Below are 21,224 nucleotides of genomic sequence, written 5' to 3' on the forward strand. Positions count from 1 at the left end.
CTGAAGATTTTATTCGATCATATTAAAAAAGTAATAATCAAAATTTATTTTTGTATTGGATATTGGATACATATATTTATTATGGTCCTAATTAGGTTACCCACGCTACTCAATTTGCTCTAAAAAATACTTTCTTGGTTTAATCTCAATCTAATACTCACTCTAATTATAACAAGATTGTATAGACATTTACAATAACTGTTATCACACAGCTTTAAAACAAGAGCGGCCGCTCCGCGCGATGTCGCCGCACCCGGCGCTGCGCGAGCGGGGCCGCGCGATCCCGCCCACCGCGCCGGCCCGGCAGCAGATGCCGCCGCACGTGCGGGTACGCTCACCACTCTCTGTGTATCTGGAGATCGAGGTCAGTGATGCTGTGTGCTGGTCGAGCTGATCGTGCTGGATGGTGGAGCTGTAGAGGGAGTCCGTTATATCATAGAATATATACTCAAACGCAATAAGAAGCTGGTTATGTAGAAAGAAAGATAGGAACCGTTTATTTCAACACATAATATAGGGATGTCAACTCTAAAGCCTCGTTTATTGAGCAACAGTTGAGAATCGAGTTCGTAAATAAACATGTAGGTAATAAACCTAATGTAGACTATACAATAGGGAGATTTTTATTAGAATTACCTGATATAAACTATTATGTCCGTTTTTTGATTCTTTTTTGTATATTTCTTGGGTTTGATTTTACAAAACAACCTCTTAGCTGCTGCTACGCGTTCAAACAGTTACGATAACCAGAAAGATGTCTCAATTCAAAGTGAATTCTTAAACCATATCAAGTACCTACGCTGCTTTAGACTATACTGATATTCAAATGTACACAATGCAAACATAAATTTACTTTCACTAATTGCTTAATCGGAGACGATTAGGCACTCTGTGTGTGTGTGTGTGTGTGTGTGTGTGTGTATGTATGTACTTGCTAATTGTACTTGACCGACTTGCCTAAATCGGTGTGTACTCGCTTTAAGCCTACATGAAGATGTGTAAGGTAACCACTGCGAATAAGCGAAGCGATTAGCGGGTTTATGAGTGGAGCGGATTAGACTACGATCTCGCTATGCCATTTAACTTGGTGATTGGTTTTCATTATGAAAGTATAAAATCGAACTTTGTTTAAATTTCTTAGCGTAACAACGGTGGTAATAATGTTACGCTAAGAAATTAATTCTTCTTATATATAAAAATGAATCGCAAAATGTGTTGGTAAGCGCATAACTCGAGAACGGCTGAACCGATTTCGATAATTCTTTTTTTATTATATTCCTTGAAGTACGAGGATGGTTTTTACGTAGAGAAAACGTAAATATGTACCACGGGCGAAGCTGGGGCGGACCGCTAGTATTTTATAATTTATATTTTCTTATAAGATAAAATCGAGTATGATGACTTTATTTTGTCGTTTCAAACAGCAGCAATAGTAATTCTTAATATTTTATTAGAAAACATTCACTTTTTATATGTTCTCCAATTGAACATAAAATATTTTTATACTTACACCAAATTATAAAATTATTGTTTTCATGCGCTGCATAAATTTCAATGAAACTTGTAATATCTAGCGCGATTTATTCATCGTGTCTATGACCGTAACCTAAATTAGTTTGTCTGTGGGATGTACTCCTACTTTTATCTAGTCTGTGTTTATATTTGCACAATACACGCTTGGCCAATATATAATTTACGATGATTATTTGATAAGCGATTTTAGTCAACCACTTACTGTATTTAGAAATGAGTTTACAAATGAATAAAAATTAAAATATATATTAGTTTTCCATTGCCCTGTATCCTATCTTATGTCTCTCTTATACTGTGCCCCGCGGTTTTACCCGCAGCTGCAGTGCTCCGTTCCTGTTGATCTAAGCGTGATGATATATAGCCTATATTCTTCGGCCTTCCTAGATTAATTTTTCAAATCGGACCAGTAGTTCCTGAGATTAGCGTGTTCAAACAAACAAACTCTTCAGCTTTATTATATTACTAGCTTATCGCCCGCGGCTTCGCCCGCTTTGTCTAAAACCTAATAAATTATATACTAAAACCTTCCCCTTGAATCACTCTATCTATTAAAAAAAACCGCATCATAATCCGTTGCGTAGTTTTAAAGATTTAAGCATACAAAGGGACATAGGGACAGAGAAAGCGACTTTGTTTTATACTATGTAGTGAAGTATAGATGTATCAAGGCCCGATTTTATCGTTAGCTACTCTTATTTCTTCAAAACAATTACGAATACGGTTTTTGTTTTTGTTTTCATATTCAACAGACACATCAATTTACTTGATTTGTAGCTATAATTAATTCTTGATTAACATTGACTCTTGCATTATTAAAATTAGATATTCAATATTTTATATTGAGATAATATTATAACGGACTCCCGGCATTTTATTAACTCCAGTTCAAGCTTCGCAAATAATGGATAACAACTAAATGTGAGTATAGAATAGATTCACAATAGATTAAATTAAATATGAATGTGGTGGAAAATATTCAAAGAAGTCCCTAAAGATGATGAAGATAATATGTAAAAAATGTTAAAGACTAACAATTTTTCCAATTTTTTAGGACACTTGCTAATGTCACCTATATGAGATGAAGAGTGAACCAAATTTCATCTGAATTTGTGCAGCCCTTTTTTAAATACATAACAGACTTCTTTATTATAAACTTTCATGTTGCGTTGCTAAAAAAGGAGATTACTTTGAATAAATTCTATCACATTGTAAAAATGATAAAGCCTATGTAATATATACTCTAAGGATAAAGGTTATTAAATTAAAACATAAAATATTCTTATTATAGCTTTATAACTTCTTTAACACTGCTCGTAACTTGCAGAAATAAATGTTATTTGTTGTATTTAACTGGCGAAAACAGGTAAGTTACTCTTAATTTTTAGTTATTATTTTAAGGAATTCTACATTTCGAATTTATTCGTATTAAAATTTAAATGCTCCGTTATTATAAAATATTCCGACGAATCCTGCATTTAAGAAAAAATAATAGAAATTGCTTTGCATATTCCTGTATTCTGCATGCTAAGGAAATCAAACTGAAATAAATATTTAATGTTTCAATTCATGTATTAGTTTTTTTAGTCTGTGATTTACAAAGTAGTACTGTCTATGATATTACAACTGTGATTGTGATTGAAAATAGCCACAAAAAATATATTGAATTAAATAAAAAAAAATACGTGAACCAAAAGACGCTTGTATAAGCAATTTTGCAGATTGGCAATGTCATTCATACAAAGGAACGTTACATTTCTAAATTATGCTATAATTCAGTTTAAAATATGAAAAGTTTAAAAATAAAAAATGTTGAGCAAATTAAATCAATCCTCTCGATTCATTGATAGGAACTGAATCTTACAGATAATCAACAATTGCTTCGATAAATCTTCAGCAATTTTTATATTTATTTATTTCAAAGTAAACCTTTAACGCATGAAATGGGGGAAAATCATGCATTATTTTCAAGAGGTGATTACTTATCTGTCGGGCCACAGTCTCGCGTAGAAAAAGAAGTTTATTGAAATGTCCTATAATAATAACATACAAAAAATTATTCATTGATAAACATGCAATTCTAAGGTTAGGACTCGAAATGTAACCCAGTTTATGTGCTACCATATATGGATGTACACTAAGATCTAGATTAAGAACTGCTTGTTTATCTGACGGCCGTTGTTATACCTATATATCCAGTGTTTGATTTTTTTTGTGCAAAATATGTATAAATACTTGGCCAGGATACCTTGATTTGATATGATGATATTGAGTCTTAATAATTAATATTTTACCCAAAATGTTTTTTTTTTGCGAGAAATATTTTTTACTTAAAATAACATAATAGTGTCTTCTTATTCTAGATTCGCACTAATCAGTATTTCTCTGCAGAGTTTTGGAATAAACCATACCAAATTATCTTTCGTCTTTCTTACAGAAAAGGTTTCTTCAGCATAACTTTAAGAACATGTCGTTGTTTCGAGTATTATTAGAACAGTGGATGTAGTATCCCAGATCCATAGGTAATCTAAAAACAGAACAAAAAAAAATATTAAATAATTTTCTCCATCCATTTATCCATCCATCCATCCATTTACGGTTATTATATAACAGCTCATATAGTCATCGGCGTTGTGTACGTATTGCTTGCATATCCACAATTTCCGCCCTGTTTATGAATTTTTGGACACTTGGCACGTGTTCTTTCACTGGATGTATTTTTCTTTTCATAACGTATTTTGATTTTTTCATTATTTTTCCCTTATCAGGAATTATGCGATAAAGTCGATCTTTTTTGGCCTCAATATCCTCATTTTGTTTATCCACTTTTCTCTGAAGAATAGATAGAAAATATAATTAAAGAAATACTGATTCTTTAATTATGTTTTCTATAACGTTAGTTTCTAGGTGAATATTGAACAAGTTACCCTAAATGCATGCCTCTAGCATATCGTGTGTCCACAAAAAATTTTTGTTGGTTCATCCAGAACATTGTCACAGGTGGGATAAAAAATATCTCCGGAAAGGTTTCAAGGAATCTACTGCGAATCACTAATGGAGTATTCATTTTGATTGTAGGCATCGGTGCAACTACTTTATCCATAACATACAGACGTGCTTGTCAAAGATGTTAAGTTGAAAAATGTTTTAGGTTGACAAAAAAAATCGAATTCATTTGAAACCTACCAACTGGGTATGTTTCAAATGAAAGGTAAAAACAATATCCGTAATGTAAAAACAGAACAAAAAAATACTAAATATTTTTTTTCCTAATAATAAAAAACTAAATACATAAAAATATATGTACATATTATGTAGGAAAATATCCACTTAATATTTCACTCCAGTCCTTTTCAACTGAGAAGCTTTGTATTTCTGGAGCTCAAACAGTATGGTCGGTTTCGTCAAATGCCTTACCACTGACATTCGAATTTAACACTTGTCTCGCCTAGGTACCTACAACAAATTTTTGATTGTGAGAGTGTTGATAAGCCTCTACAGCCAAGTTGGTCTGTTTTTCGCTATAAATATTCCTTATAAATTTGTTCTATCTTCTGTGCCTAAACTATTTCTCGCGTTGCTGCATTTCGCGATTTATAATCGAGAGATTTAAAAAGCCTTTATTGATTCCAATAGCCTTTACAGGATACAGGTTATGGATAATTGAATTTTGACATTTATGCTAAATATATCAAAAGATTTTCTACAATGCAATTGGCCAAAATTCGAATTCATCAAAGTTTCCTTTTTCCTCCGTATCATAGATGTTCACAACACGGGCAAGGGCATACCTACTTTTTCTGCGCTTGTCTAAAATTTTAAAGCAGCACGTCATACTTATTTTTCCATTAGCAGGAAGTGCGCGATGAAGCCGATCTTTTTTGGCCTCAATATCCTTATTTTGTTTATCCACTTTTCTCTTAAATTCAGTATTTCTTTAATTATATTTTCAATAACTTGTAACTTGGAAGGATCAGCTATATGCAGTCCCTGATTTCTATCGCTTTCCCAATAGCTTCGTCGTTCTCAAAATAGATTTCTTGGAATTCGTGAATTTGTGTAAAAACTTTTGGGCATTTGAAGATAACACAAGTGAACACAGTGCTTCAGGTTGTTGGGGCTCGACTTTTACCATTGGCAACGAATATTTTTTTTCAACAGGCGGATAACAGCGGCCCAATAATGAAAGTATTATAGCCATGTATCCTGTCTAGTATGTCTCTGATAAATGAAGTTATTGAACGGAGTAACACTTGAAAAACGATTGGCTTATTTATTTATTTATACATATATGTGCTCTGTACAATTTTCATTGATGTAATTTTATATAGGTGCATCTTGGAGTGTTATAAAATATACGGTTATAATATAACAGCTCATATAGTCATCGGCGTTGTGCAAGTAGTTGTGCATGCCTTGCATATTCACAATTTCCGCCCTATCTATGAATTTTTGTACACTTTGCACATGTGTACTTTCACTGGGTGTATTTTTCTTTTCATTACGTATTTTGATTTTTTTCATTATTTTTCCTTTATCAGGAAGTGCGCGATGAAGCCTTTTTCTTTTGGCCTCAATATCCTCATTTTGTTTATAACCTTTTCTCTAAAGTTCAGTATTTCTTTAATTATATTTTCAATCACTTTATGAGTTTCTAGCTGACTATTGAACAGGTTATCCTAAATGCATGTCTCTAGAATATCGTGTGTCCACAAAAATTTGTTGTTGGTTCATCCAGAACATTGTCACGGATAAAAAAATATTTCCGGAAAGGTTTCGAGTAATCTACTGCGAATCACCAATGGAGGATGCATTTTGATTGTATGTGCCTACTTTATCCTTAACAAACAAACGTGCTTGTCATGGAAGTTAGGTTGAAAAATGTCTTAGGTTGACAAAAAATTCGAATTCATTTGAAATCTGCCATCTGGGTAGCCAAATATGGCTTATGCCCTGAACCATTATAGGAGAACTGTATCTCTGTAGAACAAGTATGGGTTGATGATGATGATTATATGTCAGAAAAGCTGATTTGTCCCTAAGACACAGAAAACCGAAAATAGTAGAATACATTCGATTGCTCTGACGGGATCACGGGTGGATGAGTCGTCGAGGCGTCGCGTCGCGTCGCCCGGTAAGACGAAAGATGCGGGTTCGAAACCCGCTTCGTGATCGAATTTTTACTATTCTTTAAAAATATTAGATCTTAATATATTAAATAATACAATGGATATGAATGTACGCCACGCTCGATACATACGTATGTACGGTGGGATTTCAAAATAAAGCGAAGACGTTTGACGGTGCGCCTGTTGTTTAATGTTGGTGGTTTGTGTGGTTCAAATTATAAACTTTGGAGGATTTGTAAACGGATTGTCGAAATTTGATCGAAGGAAGTGTATGGGATAAGTGTGAAAGAATGGTTTGGTGTTATACCTTGAGGCCTTGAAGTATAATGGAAAATTATATATTTGGAAATTTATGGTTCGACCGTTCAGAGACAAATATCGTTTCGAGATTAAATTTAAAATTCCTTTTGTTTGTGTTTCGATTGAAGAAGAAAATTCTTATGGAGGGGGTATTGAAATAATAATTTTCACATAACACCATAAACAAAAAAGTTCATGAATACATATAGGTGCAATGCGTTATGTGTTACTTTTACTTTACTCGAGGTTTTAATATTGATTTCGTTTCTTTCAAATCGCTCATCTCTCAAGCCTTGTGGACTGGCCACACGAAGAATCCGCTGTACATAATATGATGTCATGCTCATTATTTTTGGACCACGATATTGTGTTAGTACAATTTAACATTGTGACTTTGTGTCATTCCATTCAACTGAGTGTTTAGTTACTTTATTTTATGTACATTTCTTATTTTTTAAAGTAAGTGGTAATTTGTAGTAGACTTTGTTAGGAATCGAATTTCTCATTACCTGGTACTTGGTAAATATCTTCTTCCTCATTCTCCATCTTATTGTGGTTATTATTACGCAAATTTCTTTTCCAATTTAGTGCTTAGGAGATTATTTATCTATTACTAGCTTCTATAATTAACACTAAAAGTTGAAGATCGTTTACATTTACACAGATTATCGTCACAAAATTTCACAGAAGCCTCATCTATTATACTTACTTTGCGAAAGTCAGATTACATGCAAACATACAAAATTTCTCATTTTCTCTCAAACTCTTGAGATACTTCAGAAATGGGATTGGCTCAGAAAATTATGTTTTCACCGACCTGTCATGTGTAACGCAGTGGATTCGCAAACAGAAGTACTGCAGTTAAGATAATACTTAAAGACAAACAATAAACAATTTCAATTAGGTAGTTGTAATGATTGATGAAATTAGGGATGTTTTCTGATGTTGAATTTGGTAAACTATAGTTTGTACATATTTACTATCAGAAATAATCATAGTAAAAATTCTTAAGTCGTTTGGTATTTTGATAATATTGGCATTAGGCTTCCGTGGATATACGGTACTATAGGTATACGTTGCAGGTTGCTTGATGAACAATTAACTAAGAATCTTGATTGCCATCCCACATATATATTAAAATTTGTATGCGAAATTTCATTGCAAACGTAACGTTTTGGCTACAATGTGGTATGCAACACCTGAATAATATATGGTCACGAGGAGAATTCTGACAAAATGATGGACTGTTCCTAGGGTTGGGCATATCGAATTGTCTTCAGCCAAGTTTATAGATGCGCTAGTTAACATTCTAAGCCCTGCTGGTGTTCATGACTCAATCAAGTGTAACATGCAGTTGGCAGTTATTCAAAGGGCGATAGTAAATCGATTAGGTGACGCAAGCGGTGTGTGCAGCATTGTTAAGTTGACGCCGCTGACTTAATGGGGACGGCGTTCGGCTGAAGGACCGCCTGCACATTCGCGATTGCATTGTTTGACCTGATTAGAGAAGATTGGCTGGGTTAAACATATGTCTAGAAACTGTGTAAGGCTTTCCCGTAATTGTAGGCAAAGATAGTAGAGTTATCTAGTGAGACATTGTATGCTTAATTGGATCACTATTATTATCGATCTGGATTGTTCTAGTTAGAAATGGTTTACCAAAATTTTTGATAGATTAGGTGATTGTTGGAATGTTGATTGAATCATCGAATGAAATATTTGATTACTAGGTTAGAAGTACTAATTAGATTAGAAGTACGGATTACAGTATTAGAAGGAGGATACAATTGGTAGCTCCATAAAGTTGTCTTTCACAGTATAGACTATATTTTGTGCGTCAGTTATGACTTACTCCTTAAATACAACTACCAAAAAGCAACCATACAGGTGGCTTAATCTAATAGACCAACCGAGAAAGAAGATACTTTATTATTTCGTTTTCTACAATGACTAAAACTAAACAAAACTAGACATTCAAGGCATACACCGGTTCATGTTTTTACATAACATTAGCCGACTCAAATCCCATTACGGAGGTTAAGTGTAACACAAGATGGTCATTTGCTTGACATGTCGAATTAGCATGAGAACGGTGTGGACAGATAACGGTACACGGGTTTACTCGTCTTTTGTGATGCTATGTGACTATTTTTGTCTTTGCTTGGATGAGTTTTAGGCAAATCAGTAATGTACGCTTTATTTTATTGTTCATATTCTTGCTCAGAAATGCTTTTTTCTAAAGGTTAGTGCTAGTTATTTTTATAGTTTAAGAAGGCGAAATACATTATGCTATACTATTCTATCAAGTGTTAAGGTGTTATTAAGTCCCGTAAACTCAATTGATGAACTTAATTAAAATATGAACTCAAATATAGCATGATTCGTTTCAGAAAGGTAACCTATACTGAAACACATAGTTTACACGAGCTTTCGTGAGCTTTTTAATAGACTCGGAGATACAGTTGATTGATTCAACACCTGTTTCTTTTTTATTTTGTCCTGTACACTACATGAAGATATGAGTGGCAATAACGTGAACTTTGCGTTAGTTTAATGTTTCGTTTTATGGGTGGTAGTGTGTTTGAAATTAATGAGTTTCTTCTACATAAGTACTTATTTGTTTTTTACAAAGCAAAAGTCATCCATTTTATGCAATAGGCATTTACAAATAGGCAAATACAGGTTCGACTTGATTCAGATATGTTACCACTTTCACCCTCAAATCCAAAAAGACCAGTAGCAAAAATCTTGATACTCAATCTGAAAGGCTTAACACTTAATGTTGTAACCAGCGCGACTAATCTTGATCGTTGACATTGGTAACGACCCACATTGCCGGCCTAGACACACATGACTCAAATAGACACTCCCGCGCATCACTCTAAATAGATGACGTTATGTAATGTTGTTGTTTCGATTGTGGCCTTTTTTCCTTTTGCAGTAGGGGTGAAAGTCCTTTGGAGGAATGATGGAAATTGTTAAATGGTAATAAAGAAGTTCTGTGCTGGGATGTTTTAAATTCTCCCTAGTTTAATGGGATAAGTAATGATTTCAATTATGTATTTAGTAATTTAAGTCGTTCAAACTCAAAGATTTATTTATTTAATTAGACTTCTTCTACAAGCGCTTTTGAATCGTCATTACAATATATTTTTAACATTTAAATTTTACCACCGATTCTTTATTCATTGCAAAATGTTCAGCAATTGAATAATGAAGGAATAAATAATTATTTATATTATAATAATAATAACATGGTATGAAAGTGGGCATTCTAAATATTTACATATTTGGTCATGGTATTCAATCGCGACTGAGACTAGCCAACTGTGTATAAGATAGATATACAAGTACTCTCCATATACCTCCCTATGTCATTAAAGTCATAAAAGCACTCGTGGAGAGAAATCAATAGGTGATCAAATCAAATCTCCTTAATGTACAGAATTAAGTAAAACAATTTGACATCAGAAGAGCACAACAGGCAGCCCCATCGATCAACCAGCGATCTCTTCCAGACAACTTGGATCCTGGAATTCTTTTGTAGTATGGAAAAAAAAGAAAATATTTTGTATTATCCCACATTCGAATCTTGATCTTGAGAAGTGTAGTCGAGAACCTCACTAATACGCCTCTTAAAAATATGCTTGTATAAGCTGGGTTGAAGTGAGTGCTAAAACCGAACACTCAAATAAATATTTCTTTGAATATTTCAAGCCGATACTAATGGAGTCTCACCGGCTCGTCCAAACAGATCCGCATTGCACTGAAGCTTCTTCGAATTATGTAAATCTTAGATCTGGGAATGGTTGACGTGCGACTTTTTCAGGAGTTGAAATAGACAATGTATTATCGGTCGTCGGGGACGTTAGGTACATGTGGTGCTGTTGTAATATGTTTTTTATAAGAACATAATAAATATTACCTGATGCAAACTTTCAGATGTTTACGTTTGTTAACGTATGTGTACAGTGCATGAGATGCTGCTTCCTTTTGTGATATGTAGCTGCTACACGATCGGTCCCATTATATTAATATAAATATTGATGTGCATTTCACGTTAAAAAATATCAGGTATCATTTCTGATTTTTCTTATGAAATCACTCATAAGTTTTCCTCATAAAAGTTTATAAAAATTTACACTAATTCCCATAAATCTATAAGGTCTCATTTACTTATTTCTCAATTTCATTTTATTTTTTTCACAATAGGATTCTCTGACAGATATAGTTGATATAGTTGATAGAATCATTCACTGTTCAATGTTTAGTTCTTGCGACTAAAAGTCGCATACTTATCGCGCGTCTGCGCTACCCCCAAAACCGGAAAGCATAAACCGCGACGTCGTAAACAACTACCGGTGTTTATTAATCCAATTCAGTTCGATCTTCGTCATTTCGACCGGCGCGCGTAAAATATAATCATTTTATCTTATCACTACCGAGTTGAAAATCGCCCGTTTGCAACTGTTTAAATTGTTGTTAAAGTTATGGATAAATCGAAAGTTACGGTATGTAATAAATAAGTGAAAATATCGGTAAATAAACAGTAATGAATATGAGTTGTTTTGTAAGTTTAGTTTATCTCGGCAAGATATTCTACATTGGATTATGATAGTAATCATTTTTTATTTTCAATATCATAAGGTTTGTTTATTATTTCTCAGCGATTTTATTTTTATTACCGATACGGTGTTGAGATGTGCGGTGGAGTGTTAATAAGATATACTAATTCGTACTATTTGATTTATCTATTTTCTACTCTATAATATGAACACTATTAACACTATATTTAATTACCCTTATTTATATATATTTATGTATATATTTTCAGCCTCCACCAATCCCCGGTATGCGTCCACCGCTAGGCTCTCCCGGCGGTCCGGTGGCAGCGCCGAAATCGTCCATGGGCTTCGTCATGCCAATCTACACTATATGCATTATTGTCTTCTTCGTGTATACGCTTAGTAAGGTGAGTCTGGGTTAATCTGTTTTGGGTCACAAACAATTATGAGTGGATAGCAGTTGGTCTATCCATACTAATATTATAAATGCGAAAGTAACTCTGTCTGTCTGTCTGTTACTCAATCACGCCTTAACTACTGAACCAATTTGCATGAAATTTGGTATAGAGATATTTTGATATCCGAGAAAGGACATAGGCTACTTTTTATCCCGGGAAATAGGATAGGTTTTATCCCGGAAACCCCATGGGAACGGGAACTATGCGGGTTTTTCTTTGACTGCGCGGGCGAAGCTGCGGGTGGAAAGCTAGTTTACTATAAAATGATGGGAGGTGTATAACAAATGTCTGTAAAATGAATCAAGAGAAAACAGAAAAGGTATAAAATATTACGAGGAAATCATATACCCTCAAACAAGCTTGAAACTACAATTATTATAGTGCCTTTAATGTCCACTTAAAAGTGTTGTTCAATGAAGAAAAATGCACATTGTGCACTTTATTAAATATCTGGGTTTTAATTCAATTCGCAATGAAACATATTTAGCCCTAATGAGAAGGGGCATCTACTTAAAATACATGAAAAATATATCAAATCAACAATCCAGTATATGTCTCTTGAAGATACATAAAGTAGAAGACATCTTAAAAATTAAATAGACAATTAAAAACATCAAAACATATTGAGGCACCCGATACTCCTTGCAGATCTTATTCAAACGCACGGGCGTACCCTACGAGCCGGTGACTCCGGACCCTCAGTTCAGACGACGAGTGTTCCGAGATGACTCCAGAACTACCCCGGATAAACTTGGTAAGTTAATAAAAAAATGTTGTGTGGTTTTATGAAACCACGGTAAAAGTGAAACTGTTCGCACGGTTCCGAACACTGCTTTGTGTAGCGCATGTCGCGTGACGGTCGGCTGCCGAGTAGGTATACCTACTCGGCAGCCGCGATACACGCGACATGCGCTACACAGACCAAAAAGTTTGAGACGATGTAATAAAAGTTTCACTTTAATAATAATATAATATTTTGCATAATGTGTGCACAAAGGTATCAATCAGTAAAAAAGTTGGTAAAGCTAAGCTGGATCATATCACTATGCAGTGGTGTTGCCTAAAATTTTGGGTGATCTGACTATCGAGATAGAACTTCTTTCATAGATAGAGAAATTGTTTTCTCTTCCTTTCGTATTTCGTGAACTGTGAACTGACTGTGAATGGTGAACATTGGGATAAAATCTGGTCATATCATAACATAGATTCTCATCATGATTAATGTAAAAGTGTGTAAAATTTGAATTTGAATTTTGTAAAAGTGTGTTGGATGTATTTTCTAGAATTCACCATCATGTCAATCAAGCGATTAGATAAACTCTGAAAATATTATTTGGAGACGATATGCGCATATGAATAGCGGTAATTCCAATAAATAAATTCCTATTCGATCACACACGAAGCAAAAATTTGTTCGAAATCCATATATCGTGTATTGTATTCTCAAATAGCTCTGGTAATCAGTCTTATTAAATTTACACGATCTTTCTCGTTAACACGCAAACAGGACACAAAGAGGCCGACACAAGTGAGTATATCGTTATATTTCATATTTTTATGTTTATGACGAATGACGTAAACAGGAAGACCTCGATAATGGACGGAATAGTTAATTAGTTTGTTGGAAGTTGATTAATGTAGACCTATTTAATGAAGCTATTAATATTATAGTTGATAACGGACCAATTCTTAAATGTGAGCTTAATCGCGGCCGTGTTTAATATTGTGACAATAATTCGACAGTAAATAATACTATTCGATCGATGATAGGATATTTTTAGAATTATTTTTTAAGGCGTCAGTTTAAGTATGAAGTACCTAATGAATATTATTTTAGCTCATAGTATCCCTAACCCTATATTTTGCAATTAGCGATCTGCGATCCTATTTTTTTCCCTGGAGTGCTTTATCAAAGATGGCTATGTAAAGTCCTTTTATACCCGGATGGATTTGGTCCTATGTAGTGGCGTTGCTACGTAATTTTATTCCCTGGATTGCTTTGCCTCCTAAGAAGTGGCGTTACATTGTCAATGTCCAGGGGATGTCGAGATCGCGGCACTGCGAGCGCGTTTAGAGGAGACGGAGCGCGCGATGCAACGTATCGTCGGTCAGCTCGCGCAGCGCGATGCGGTACTTGTCTCCCATTGGTCAGACCGCGGGGCGACCAATGGAACGCGTGGATTTGAATGGCGCGTTCCTATTGGTCGGATTCGCTTGACGTGGAAGTGTTAGATGCGATGGGCTAGGGGTTGATGAAGAAGAGATACATTTTGTCGTATCGGGATTCTTAATGCATAAGATGATTAGTTAAGTTAAAAGACAGTCGTTATAGAATTACAAACATAAAATAATGTTCTTCCTCATAAAAATCATCAATCGAGATTCAATTACCTGTACTCATCAACGTTGTAAAATGGTATATGTTCCATTTCAACATCGCTCTGCCACCTATTTCATTGAAACTTTGTAACTAAAACTCTATCAAAGAGATAGTTCTCTTAAATGATGATGAAAATGATGTACATTAATCATTGGGGGCCACTGAAAATCAGTGCTGTGCTGTTGAAGGCACAGCTTAATACTGAGTTGGTCCCCTTTTTGCTAAAGGTCTGCCACACTTTTGTCTTTTTCTGTGTTTTTTGTATTCCTTATTCTTTTTATTATATCTGTTGTTGGCTTTTGGCGAAATAAATTATTCTTATTCTTATTCTATTATTGGCTTAATATATCGATTGCTAAGCATCTTGAATCATCTCTAAATAGATCTGTTGCAATGCGCCAAGTTACAACATTGCCCTATTTGTAACTATTAATAGCCATCTGTTATTGTAAATACAAATTAATAGGCCGATCATCGCATCTAATATTTTCATGCTTCAAAATTCGGCAAGGATTCTCTGTCTCTTTCATATTTGATGAGGTCAATTGAGACAGTTGATCCGATTGTGGTTAGATTTAATTTGCGTGGTCCTTTAGTTATTAGGCGTTTGGTATAGATGCTTGCGGCATGGTGACGGTATTTTTGATGCTTGAAGGACAGAAGGGTGTTAAGAAGGGATTTGGAGCGCTATAAAATGATAAAAATGAACCTGATTGGAAACGTTGAGAGAGTTGACCTTGACTAAAAGTTATAGGAAATTTAAAAGTTACGCTTTTGTTAAAAAGTTGAGTTGAGTTGTTTGAACAAAAGATATGCTTTTTGTCGCAATGGGTGACCGTATTCAATGTATTGGCTTATAATTGTTATCCGTACCTATAGTTATACAAAAACCAATCAATATTTGCAATATTAAAAATGGAATTTTTTATACCTTCTTCACTCTTCTGTTTCGTCTTACACAACAATGTGTCATGACGATGTTGCATTTGATTTCAGCAATAAAATTATAAATGTATTTGTACCCAAACCAATTAATACGTATGTATCCTTAGTTATAACCTTTTTATTAGACACCCGCTCAACCCGACTCTACCATGACGTCACGAATTTGTCCATACTACAGAAACATGTGCAAACAAATGCTTGTTCTAAATTTATATTCTGATGCTAAAATTAAAGGTAACGTTGTTAACAAAACAGCTGAATTAGTTCATACGGCAAGTGAATTTTTTACATAACCAGGAATTTGATCTATGATACAAAATGTTTATAAAGATAATTGGAATATAAAGTAAACTGATGTTTTGGCCGCATTCCAGGATGCAAGCGTGGTCGATCGTCTGTACGAACTATTTTAGACGCGTCCTTCACAATTTGTTTGATTATAGTTTATTTTTAATGAACTAAATTTTGCATTTGCGTACTTGGAGAATCATTCATGAATTTCCGAAGTGCTTTCGAACCGGAATACAATCAAATACACTACTGCTGACATAAGATCTTATTTTTAAACAAAAACACGCATATTCAAGAATACATGCCAGATATGTTACAATTATTAAAATAGTTATTAACTGCTTGGATTGTTTTTGTTTTGGGATGAATTATTATCTTTCCCAAACAATGTAACAAACGCAAGCATGACCCATTAAATATTATTGGTTTTAATATGTCGAATGTTAATTCGAATAATTAAGTATTGTGTGCTAATTATGTCTTATTTCATATAATTGTATAGAATTAACATAAAAATTAATGAAATAGATGCAATTGAAGCTAAAAGCACACATAACGATTGTCTATAATCTGAATTACGATATACGAAAGATACAAAACGAACTGTGGTTCAAAAGATTATAATGATAACAAATAATACAAAGGCTGATGTTAAAATTATTGGTCACAGTTGTCACGGCCATATCTGGCCTGGTAGCGGAGGTGCAACAACAGATGGAGGCGAGCCAGCAGAGACAGGTCTTGCATGATGTGCATATGTGTATCGGAAGTTTTGTTTTGTTCCCCTTCATTGCCATTGATTCGCTTTTCTTTTGCGTTCTAGTTTGAGATTTGAGATTCAATCTTTAGAGAAAGTTTTTTTTATAATTTTGATAGTAAATGTCAATCATGTATATATTATATAGCATTGGCCCAAGAACAGTGCCCGGGGCACTCCTTTTTTGTTCAATTTAATCCATCAATTATATTATTTCTCTTTATTTATAGTACATCTATATTTTGGGATTTTTTAAACTCATCTCATCTTTTCTTTTGCCACCACTATATTACTTCAATTGTTTCATCGCCTTTCAGTCTATCACTTTTACCATTCGATGTTTTAATCATTTATTCATTCCGTCTACCATCTGTCTGTTTACCAAGCTACCTCGCCCGAAATAACCCAAACGTCTTAAAGTGATTTATGTAACATTAACGAAAACCATCGGACTTCCTAATAATGATTTATTTTCCTTAGCTTGGCTTTAACCTACATTATTGTTAGTATCTGCTTGATTTCGGTAATCGTTTTTATAGTTAGATGTAGTATTTTTGATTACTAATAGTTATTGTATCGTGAGAGTTATTGACGTTTTACTACTTGCTTTTCAGGATTTTGTTTGAAATGCTTCGAATTTTGTAGTAGGCATTAGATAGATTGATTATGCGTTTTATTGAATGTAGTGTTATTTTTATAAACCTGACAGTTTGCGTAGTGATTATTTTCTATGCTCAAAAAAAAATGTTGTAGTTGATTGACATCTAATTATAATACTTATTAAAATTACATTACTCAATTCCAGGAATCCCAAGATAATCACACCCGTCCGTACACAAATGGAACAATTTTAGTTAACTCTGGTCCAGTTCAAATCGTGACTAGTGAGTACCAGGAGCCAAAGGCAAATGCAGAATTGGCGAAATCTAAGGAAAATTTATCTGAACGTAAGGAATCATCCTCTGAAAAAGAATTACTTGACGATAAAGACTCAATTCATAATGTGTATGATCATACAAAACAGACAAAAGAATTAACACCTATACACGAAGAAACAGTTCAAACAAAAGAATCAACTGAATCAAATAACGTTGAAATACAAAGCAATACACAAAAACCACAAGACACTACGGACATTAACGTTTCTCAGTTAGAACAAACACAATCTTCTAAAGAGCAAGAAGAGCCTTCCACTGAACATAAAAATCTCATTGGAGAGGAAATCTCATCACAATTCATTCAAAAAGAGTCCTCGCCAGACAAAGAACAGTTATCTGACGATCAAGCGCAACCTCCATCTCCATCGTTCATAGAAAATAAAGAACCTTTGTCAGAACCAAAGGAATCTTCTATTGAGCAAGAAGATATTCCATCAAAACAAACATCCAATTTACAGGATCAGTTGTCATCAGATGCATGTGTAGATGACAAAACTGATTCTGAAAGTCCTTTACAACAAAAAGAATCCTCAATAGAACAAGAAGGATTAATAAATAAGCATGAAGATTCTCCACAACCCTTGTTAACAGAAAATTACTCTTTGATACTTAAAGAGGCATCCATAGAGCATGATTCATCTGAATCACCCATAGAACATATTGAACTACCTACAGAATCAAAAGAGTTAGAATCTATCGAAAAAGAAACCTCTGTTGAGCCAAAAGAACCTAGTGAAGAAAAAGAATTGTCCTCTGATGCACCTTTAGTAAAACAAAAGGAATCTGAATCTAAAGAAGCATCTATTGAAAAAGAATTAACTCCAGATCCTAATACATCTTTGCCAATCCAAAAAGAAACATCCTTAGAACAGGAATCTATTTTGGAACCAAAAGACGTTTCTACGGAGGAAATCTCAACGAAAGATAACTTAGAATCGAACGAAACTTCACTACCAAAAACACGTTCGTCACCAGTGCATGAATCATTAGTTATTAAAGATGATTCTGATTTTGAAACAGACGATGCAGACAGAGAATTTACAAAAGAACCTACACCAGTAACATCTGAAGAAGAATTAGATGATATTTCAGATAAAGAAGACAAACCAGTAGAAGCTAAAGAAGCAGTGATCAAAGAAAATGACGAACCTAAAGAAACAAAGCCGGTTGAAGAAATTACGCCCAAAAAGCCAGAAAGCATAGATATAAAACAAGATGCAATAGTAAAAACAGAAGAATTTCTAAAGGAAGAGAGAGACGTTGCGACGAAAGATGGTCCAACAACACCGGAGCTGTTGGCTGAGGCGCTGAAAGAAGATTCTCCTGTAGAAACAATTGATAATGAGAACTCTAGTGTTAAGGTAAGTACACTTTTATGTTATTTTTTTCTAATGTAAATGATAACATATGAGTTTCTTTAAACAAACATAGAAAGTAAAACAAAATTTTTGTGGAATTCATATTCATTGGTCTACAACTGCTAATATCTTTTTTGTAAATTCTTCGGAAATATATTATCTTCAAACTTTCACACGGACCTTTAATGTAGATCCTTTTATAATAATTACTTTAATAACCGTACTTTTTCTTTTTGATTATTAATCTTTAGCTGTGTTTACAGCTAAATTCAGGTTCATCGATTCTCCTAAGCTTATTTTTATAATAATTTCTTTTCCTTGAACACACACATTAAAAAAAATTGGTTGTCTGTAAAGTCGGTTTACTGACGATAGTTGAACGTGACAACGTCCGATTGTGCTTCTTTGTCGCTCGTTCCGCGCTCTCGCTTGCACTTCAAGCCTTACATGGAACGCCTCAGAGCGAGGTAACGCCACATGAGTCATGTTTTTTCGTGCGTGCAGCCGGCTCTATCGAATTATAAGACGTTGTCACGTCAATAAATACAATTATAATATAACAGATAATGGGTATGGAGGTAACAGCGCACCCGGCGGACGGCAGCACGATGCCCGCGCGGCCGCCGCTCGCGAGCCTCCCGCCCGCTCAACCTGCGGTGAGATTTTATATTAGACACTTCACATGAGACACTAGACACTAGCCTCTAGCCATGAGACACTATCGACTAGCCATGAGATACTATCGACTAGCCAAGAGACACTAGGCACTATAGCCATATGACACTAGCGACTAGCCATGGGACACTAGCCACTAGACACTTGTTACTCGTTACTAGATATAGCCATTAACGACTTACGACTTTTGCCACTTGTAACACTCACTAATTACTATTAGTTATAACTACCGACCAGGAACATACCACTTACCATCATTTACTCACTATTTACCATTAGGTTAGACACCACGGTAATAATTAAACTAGTTAACAACGTACCTTCAGTTACGCTTCACTTACCGATATTAAGTAATAAAATATAGTTAGTCCTTTAATTAATTACTCATCATTGACTAAATAAATTTAAAGCCCGCTAATTATGCCCTTCTAATAACTAACGCGTACTATTTACCACAATTTTCGACTCAATATAAATATATTAATATACTCAATGATATATTTTTATATTTTCAATATTATCAGGGCCATTAGTAAAATATCTCAAATGTCTCTATATTTTTTAACTAAACCACTAAACAATTTTTTATCGTTTCCAGCATAAAGCACAGGACGTGCAGTCGATATTCCTAGAGACGGAGATCCCGCAGCAGTCCCGCGTGCTCGTCGCCGACTTCCAGGATAGCGCTGATGTGCAGAAACCCACCAAGAATGCGCCGGTATTTATTTATCTATTAACTATGTAAACAGATATTTTGTGGGATGTGTAGATAATTTTCAAAAAAAATTGATAATTTTTGTTCCATTCCCATATCTAAACATAAATTTCAATGTTTTCTTGTCTCTATTTTTTTAAGAAATTGAATTTATTGCTAAAAAACTATAACAAATACAGTTTTAAAAATATTAATAAAAGAAATTGGTGTGGAAAGGCTAAGCCAACTTACCAATCGAAAAATCGAATAATCGATCATCGAAATGCACAAGAGTTCATCAGGGTTTCATATTAATAACTAGTGGTCCGCCTCGGCTTCGCCCGTGGTACCAACATGTTTAAACTATCCTATCTCTCAAGTTGGATCGAACTGCACATGGTGTGCGAATTTTATTATAATCGGTTAAGTGGTTTAGGAGTCCATTGAGGACAAACATTGTGACACGAGATTTATATATATTAAGATTTACGTAATATGAACTACTTATTTTATTATTTCAGTTGGTGGTGAGCGGTAAGATGACGCTGTCTCTGATACAAGATGCGCCGCGAGACTCGCCTGAACGAGATCCAGGTAATAACATTAGTATGAATTATTTGTCCTTTTGTTATATAGAAAAATATTGCCATAAGACGGATGTCTATTGAATTTAAATTGTACTGCATTTATTTTTGGTAACATATTATATCTCTGAATGTTTTAATGCGGCCAGCAAGCGGTAAGAGAGATGTCCTAGGTAAGATTTCCAATATTAAAAAAACACTCTACTTTTTAAAAATATAACTGCGCCAATGTTTGTACGAAAAACTGAAATAAAACCATAAAACTATATAAATTTATATAAAACCATATTCTAAATTGATAAAATCGTATGTCTTTACTAGCTTTGAACTTTTAAGTAGAAAAATTCCATGGGAATGAGATGTTTCACTGTGGTAAAAAAGTATCCTAAATTACTTTCTAGTTCACACATACATAAAAATAAATATCATAAAATTGCATTTTAATGTGAAAGAAGGTCAAGCAAACACACATTCACATTATAATATTAGTATAGATAGACTAAAATAAGGATTGAATATAATTGAAATGTTTCAGAATCTACAATAACCGAGTATACGACAGCGAGTGCCATGACACAACCAGCAGCCGGGGTATGATTTCTCTTAATTATATTAAAACT

General features: G+C 34.2%; 1 protein-coding gene across 3 annotated transcripts in view; it reads left to right on the plus strand.

Annotated features, from left to right (window-relative positions):
* Positions 1-21,224, plus strand: part of RIC-3 (RIC3 acetylcholine receptor chaperone) — a 32,373-nt gene that overhangs the window by 9,707 nt on the left and 1,442 nt on the right. For 2 of the 3 annotated variants that reach the window (XM_089704884.1, XM_089704886.1), the window contains 9 exons: positions 213-364; positions 11,794-11,931; positions 12,631-12,736; positions 16,269-16,336; positions 17,161-18,654; positions 19,215-19,307; positions 19,925-20,044; positions 20,542-20,614; positions 21,140-21,195. In XM_089704884.1, coding sequence (XP_089561010.1) covers positions 213-364; positions 11,794-11,931; positions 12,631-12,736; positions 16,269-16,336; positions 17,161-18,654; positions 19,215-19,307; positions 19,925-20,044; positions 20,542-20,614; positions 21,140-21,195 — 2,300 coding nt within the window. The remainder of the gene's footprint in view (positions 1-212; positions 365-11,793; positions 11,932-12,630; positions 12,737-16,268; positions 16,337-17,160; positions 18,655-19,214; positions 19,308-19,924; positions 20,045-20,541; positions 20,615-21,139; positions 21,196-21,224) is intronic. The other variant, XM_089704885.1, reaches the window with a different exon arrangement.

Source organism: Colias philodice, chromosome 16, assembly GCF_061535455.1.
Source record: "Colias philodice isolate Cphi_HAF_F1 chromosome 16, ilColPhil1 Martin Lab GWU primary, whole genome shotgun sequence".
Classification (NCBI taxonomy): Eukaryota; Metazoa; Arthropoda; class Insecta; order Lepidoptera; family Pieridae; genus Colias; species Colias philodice.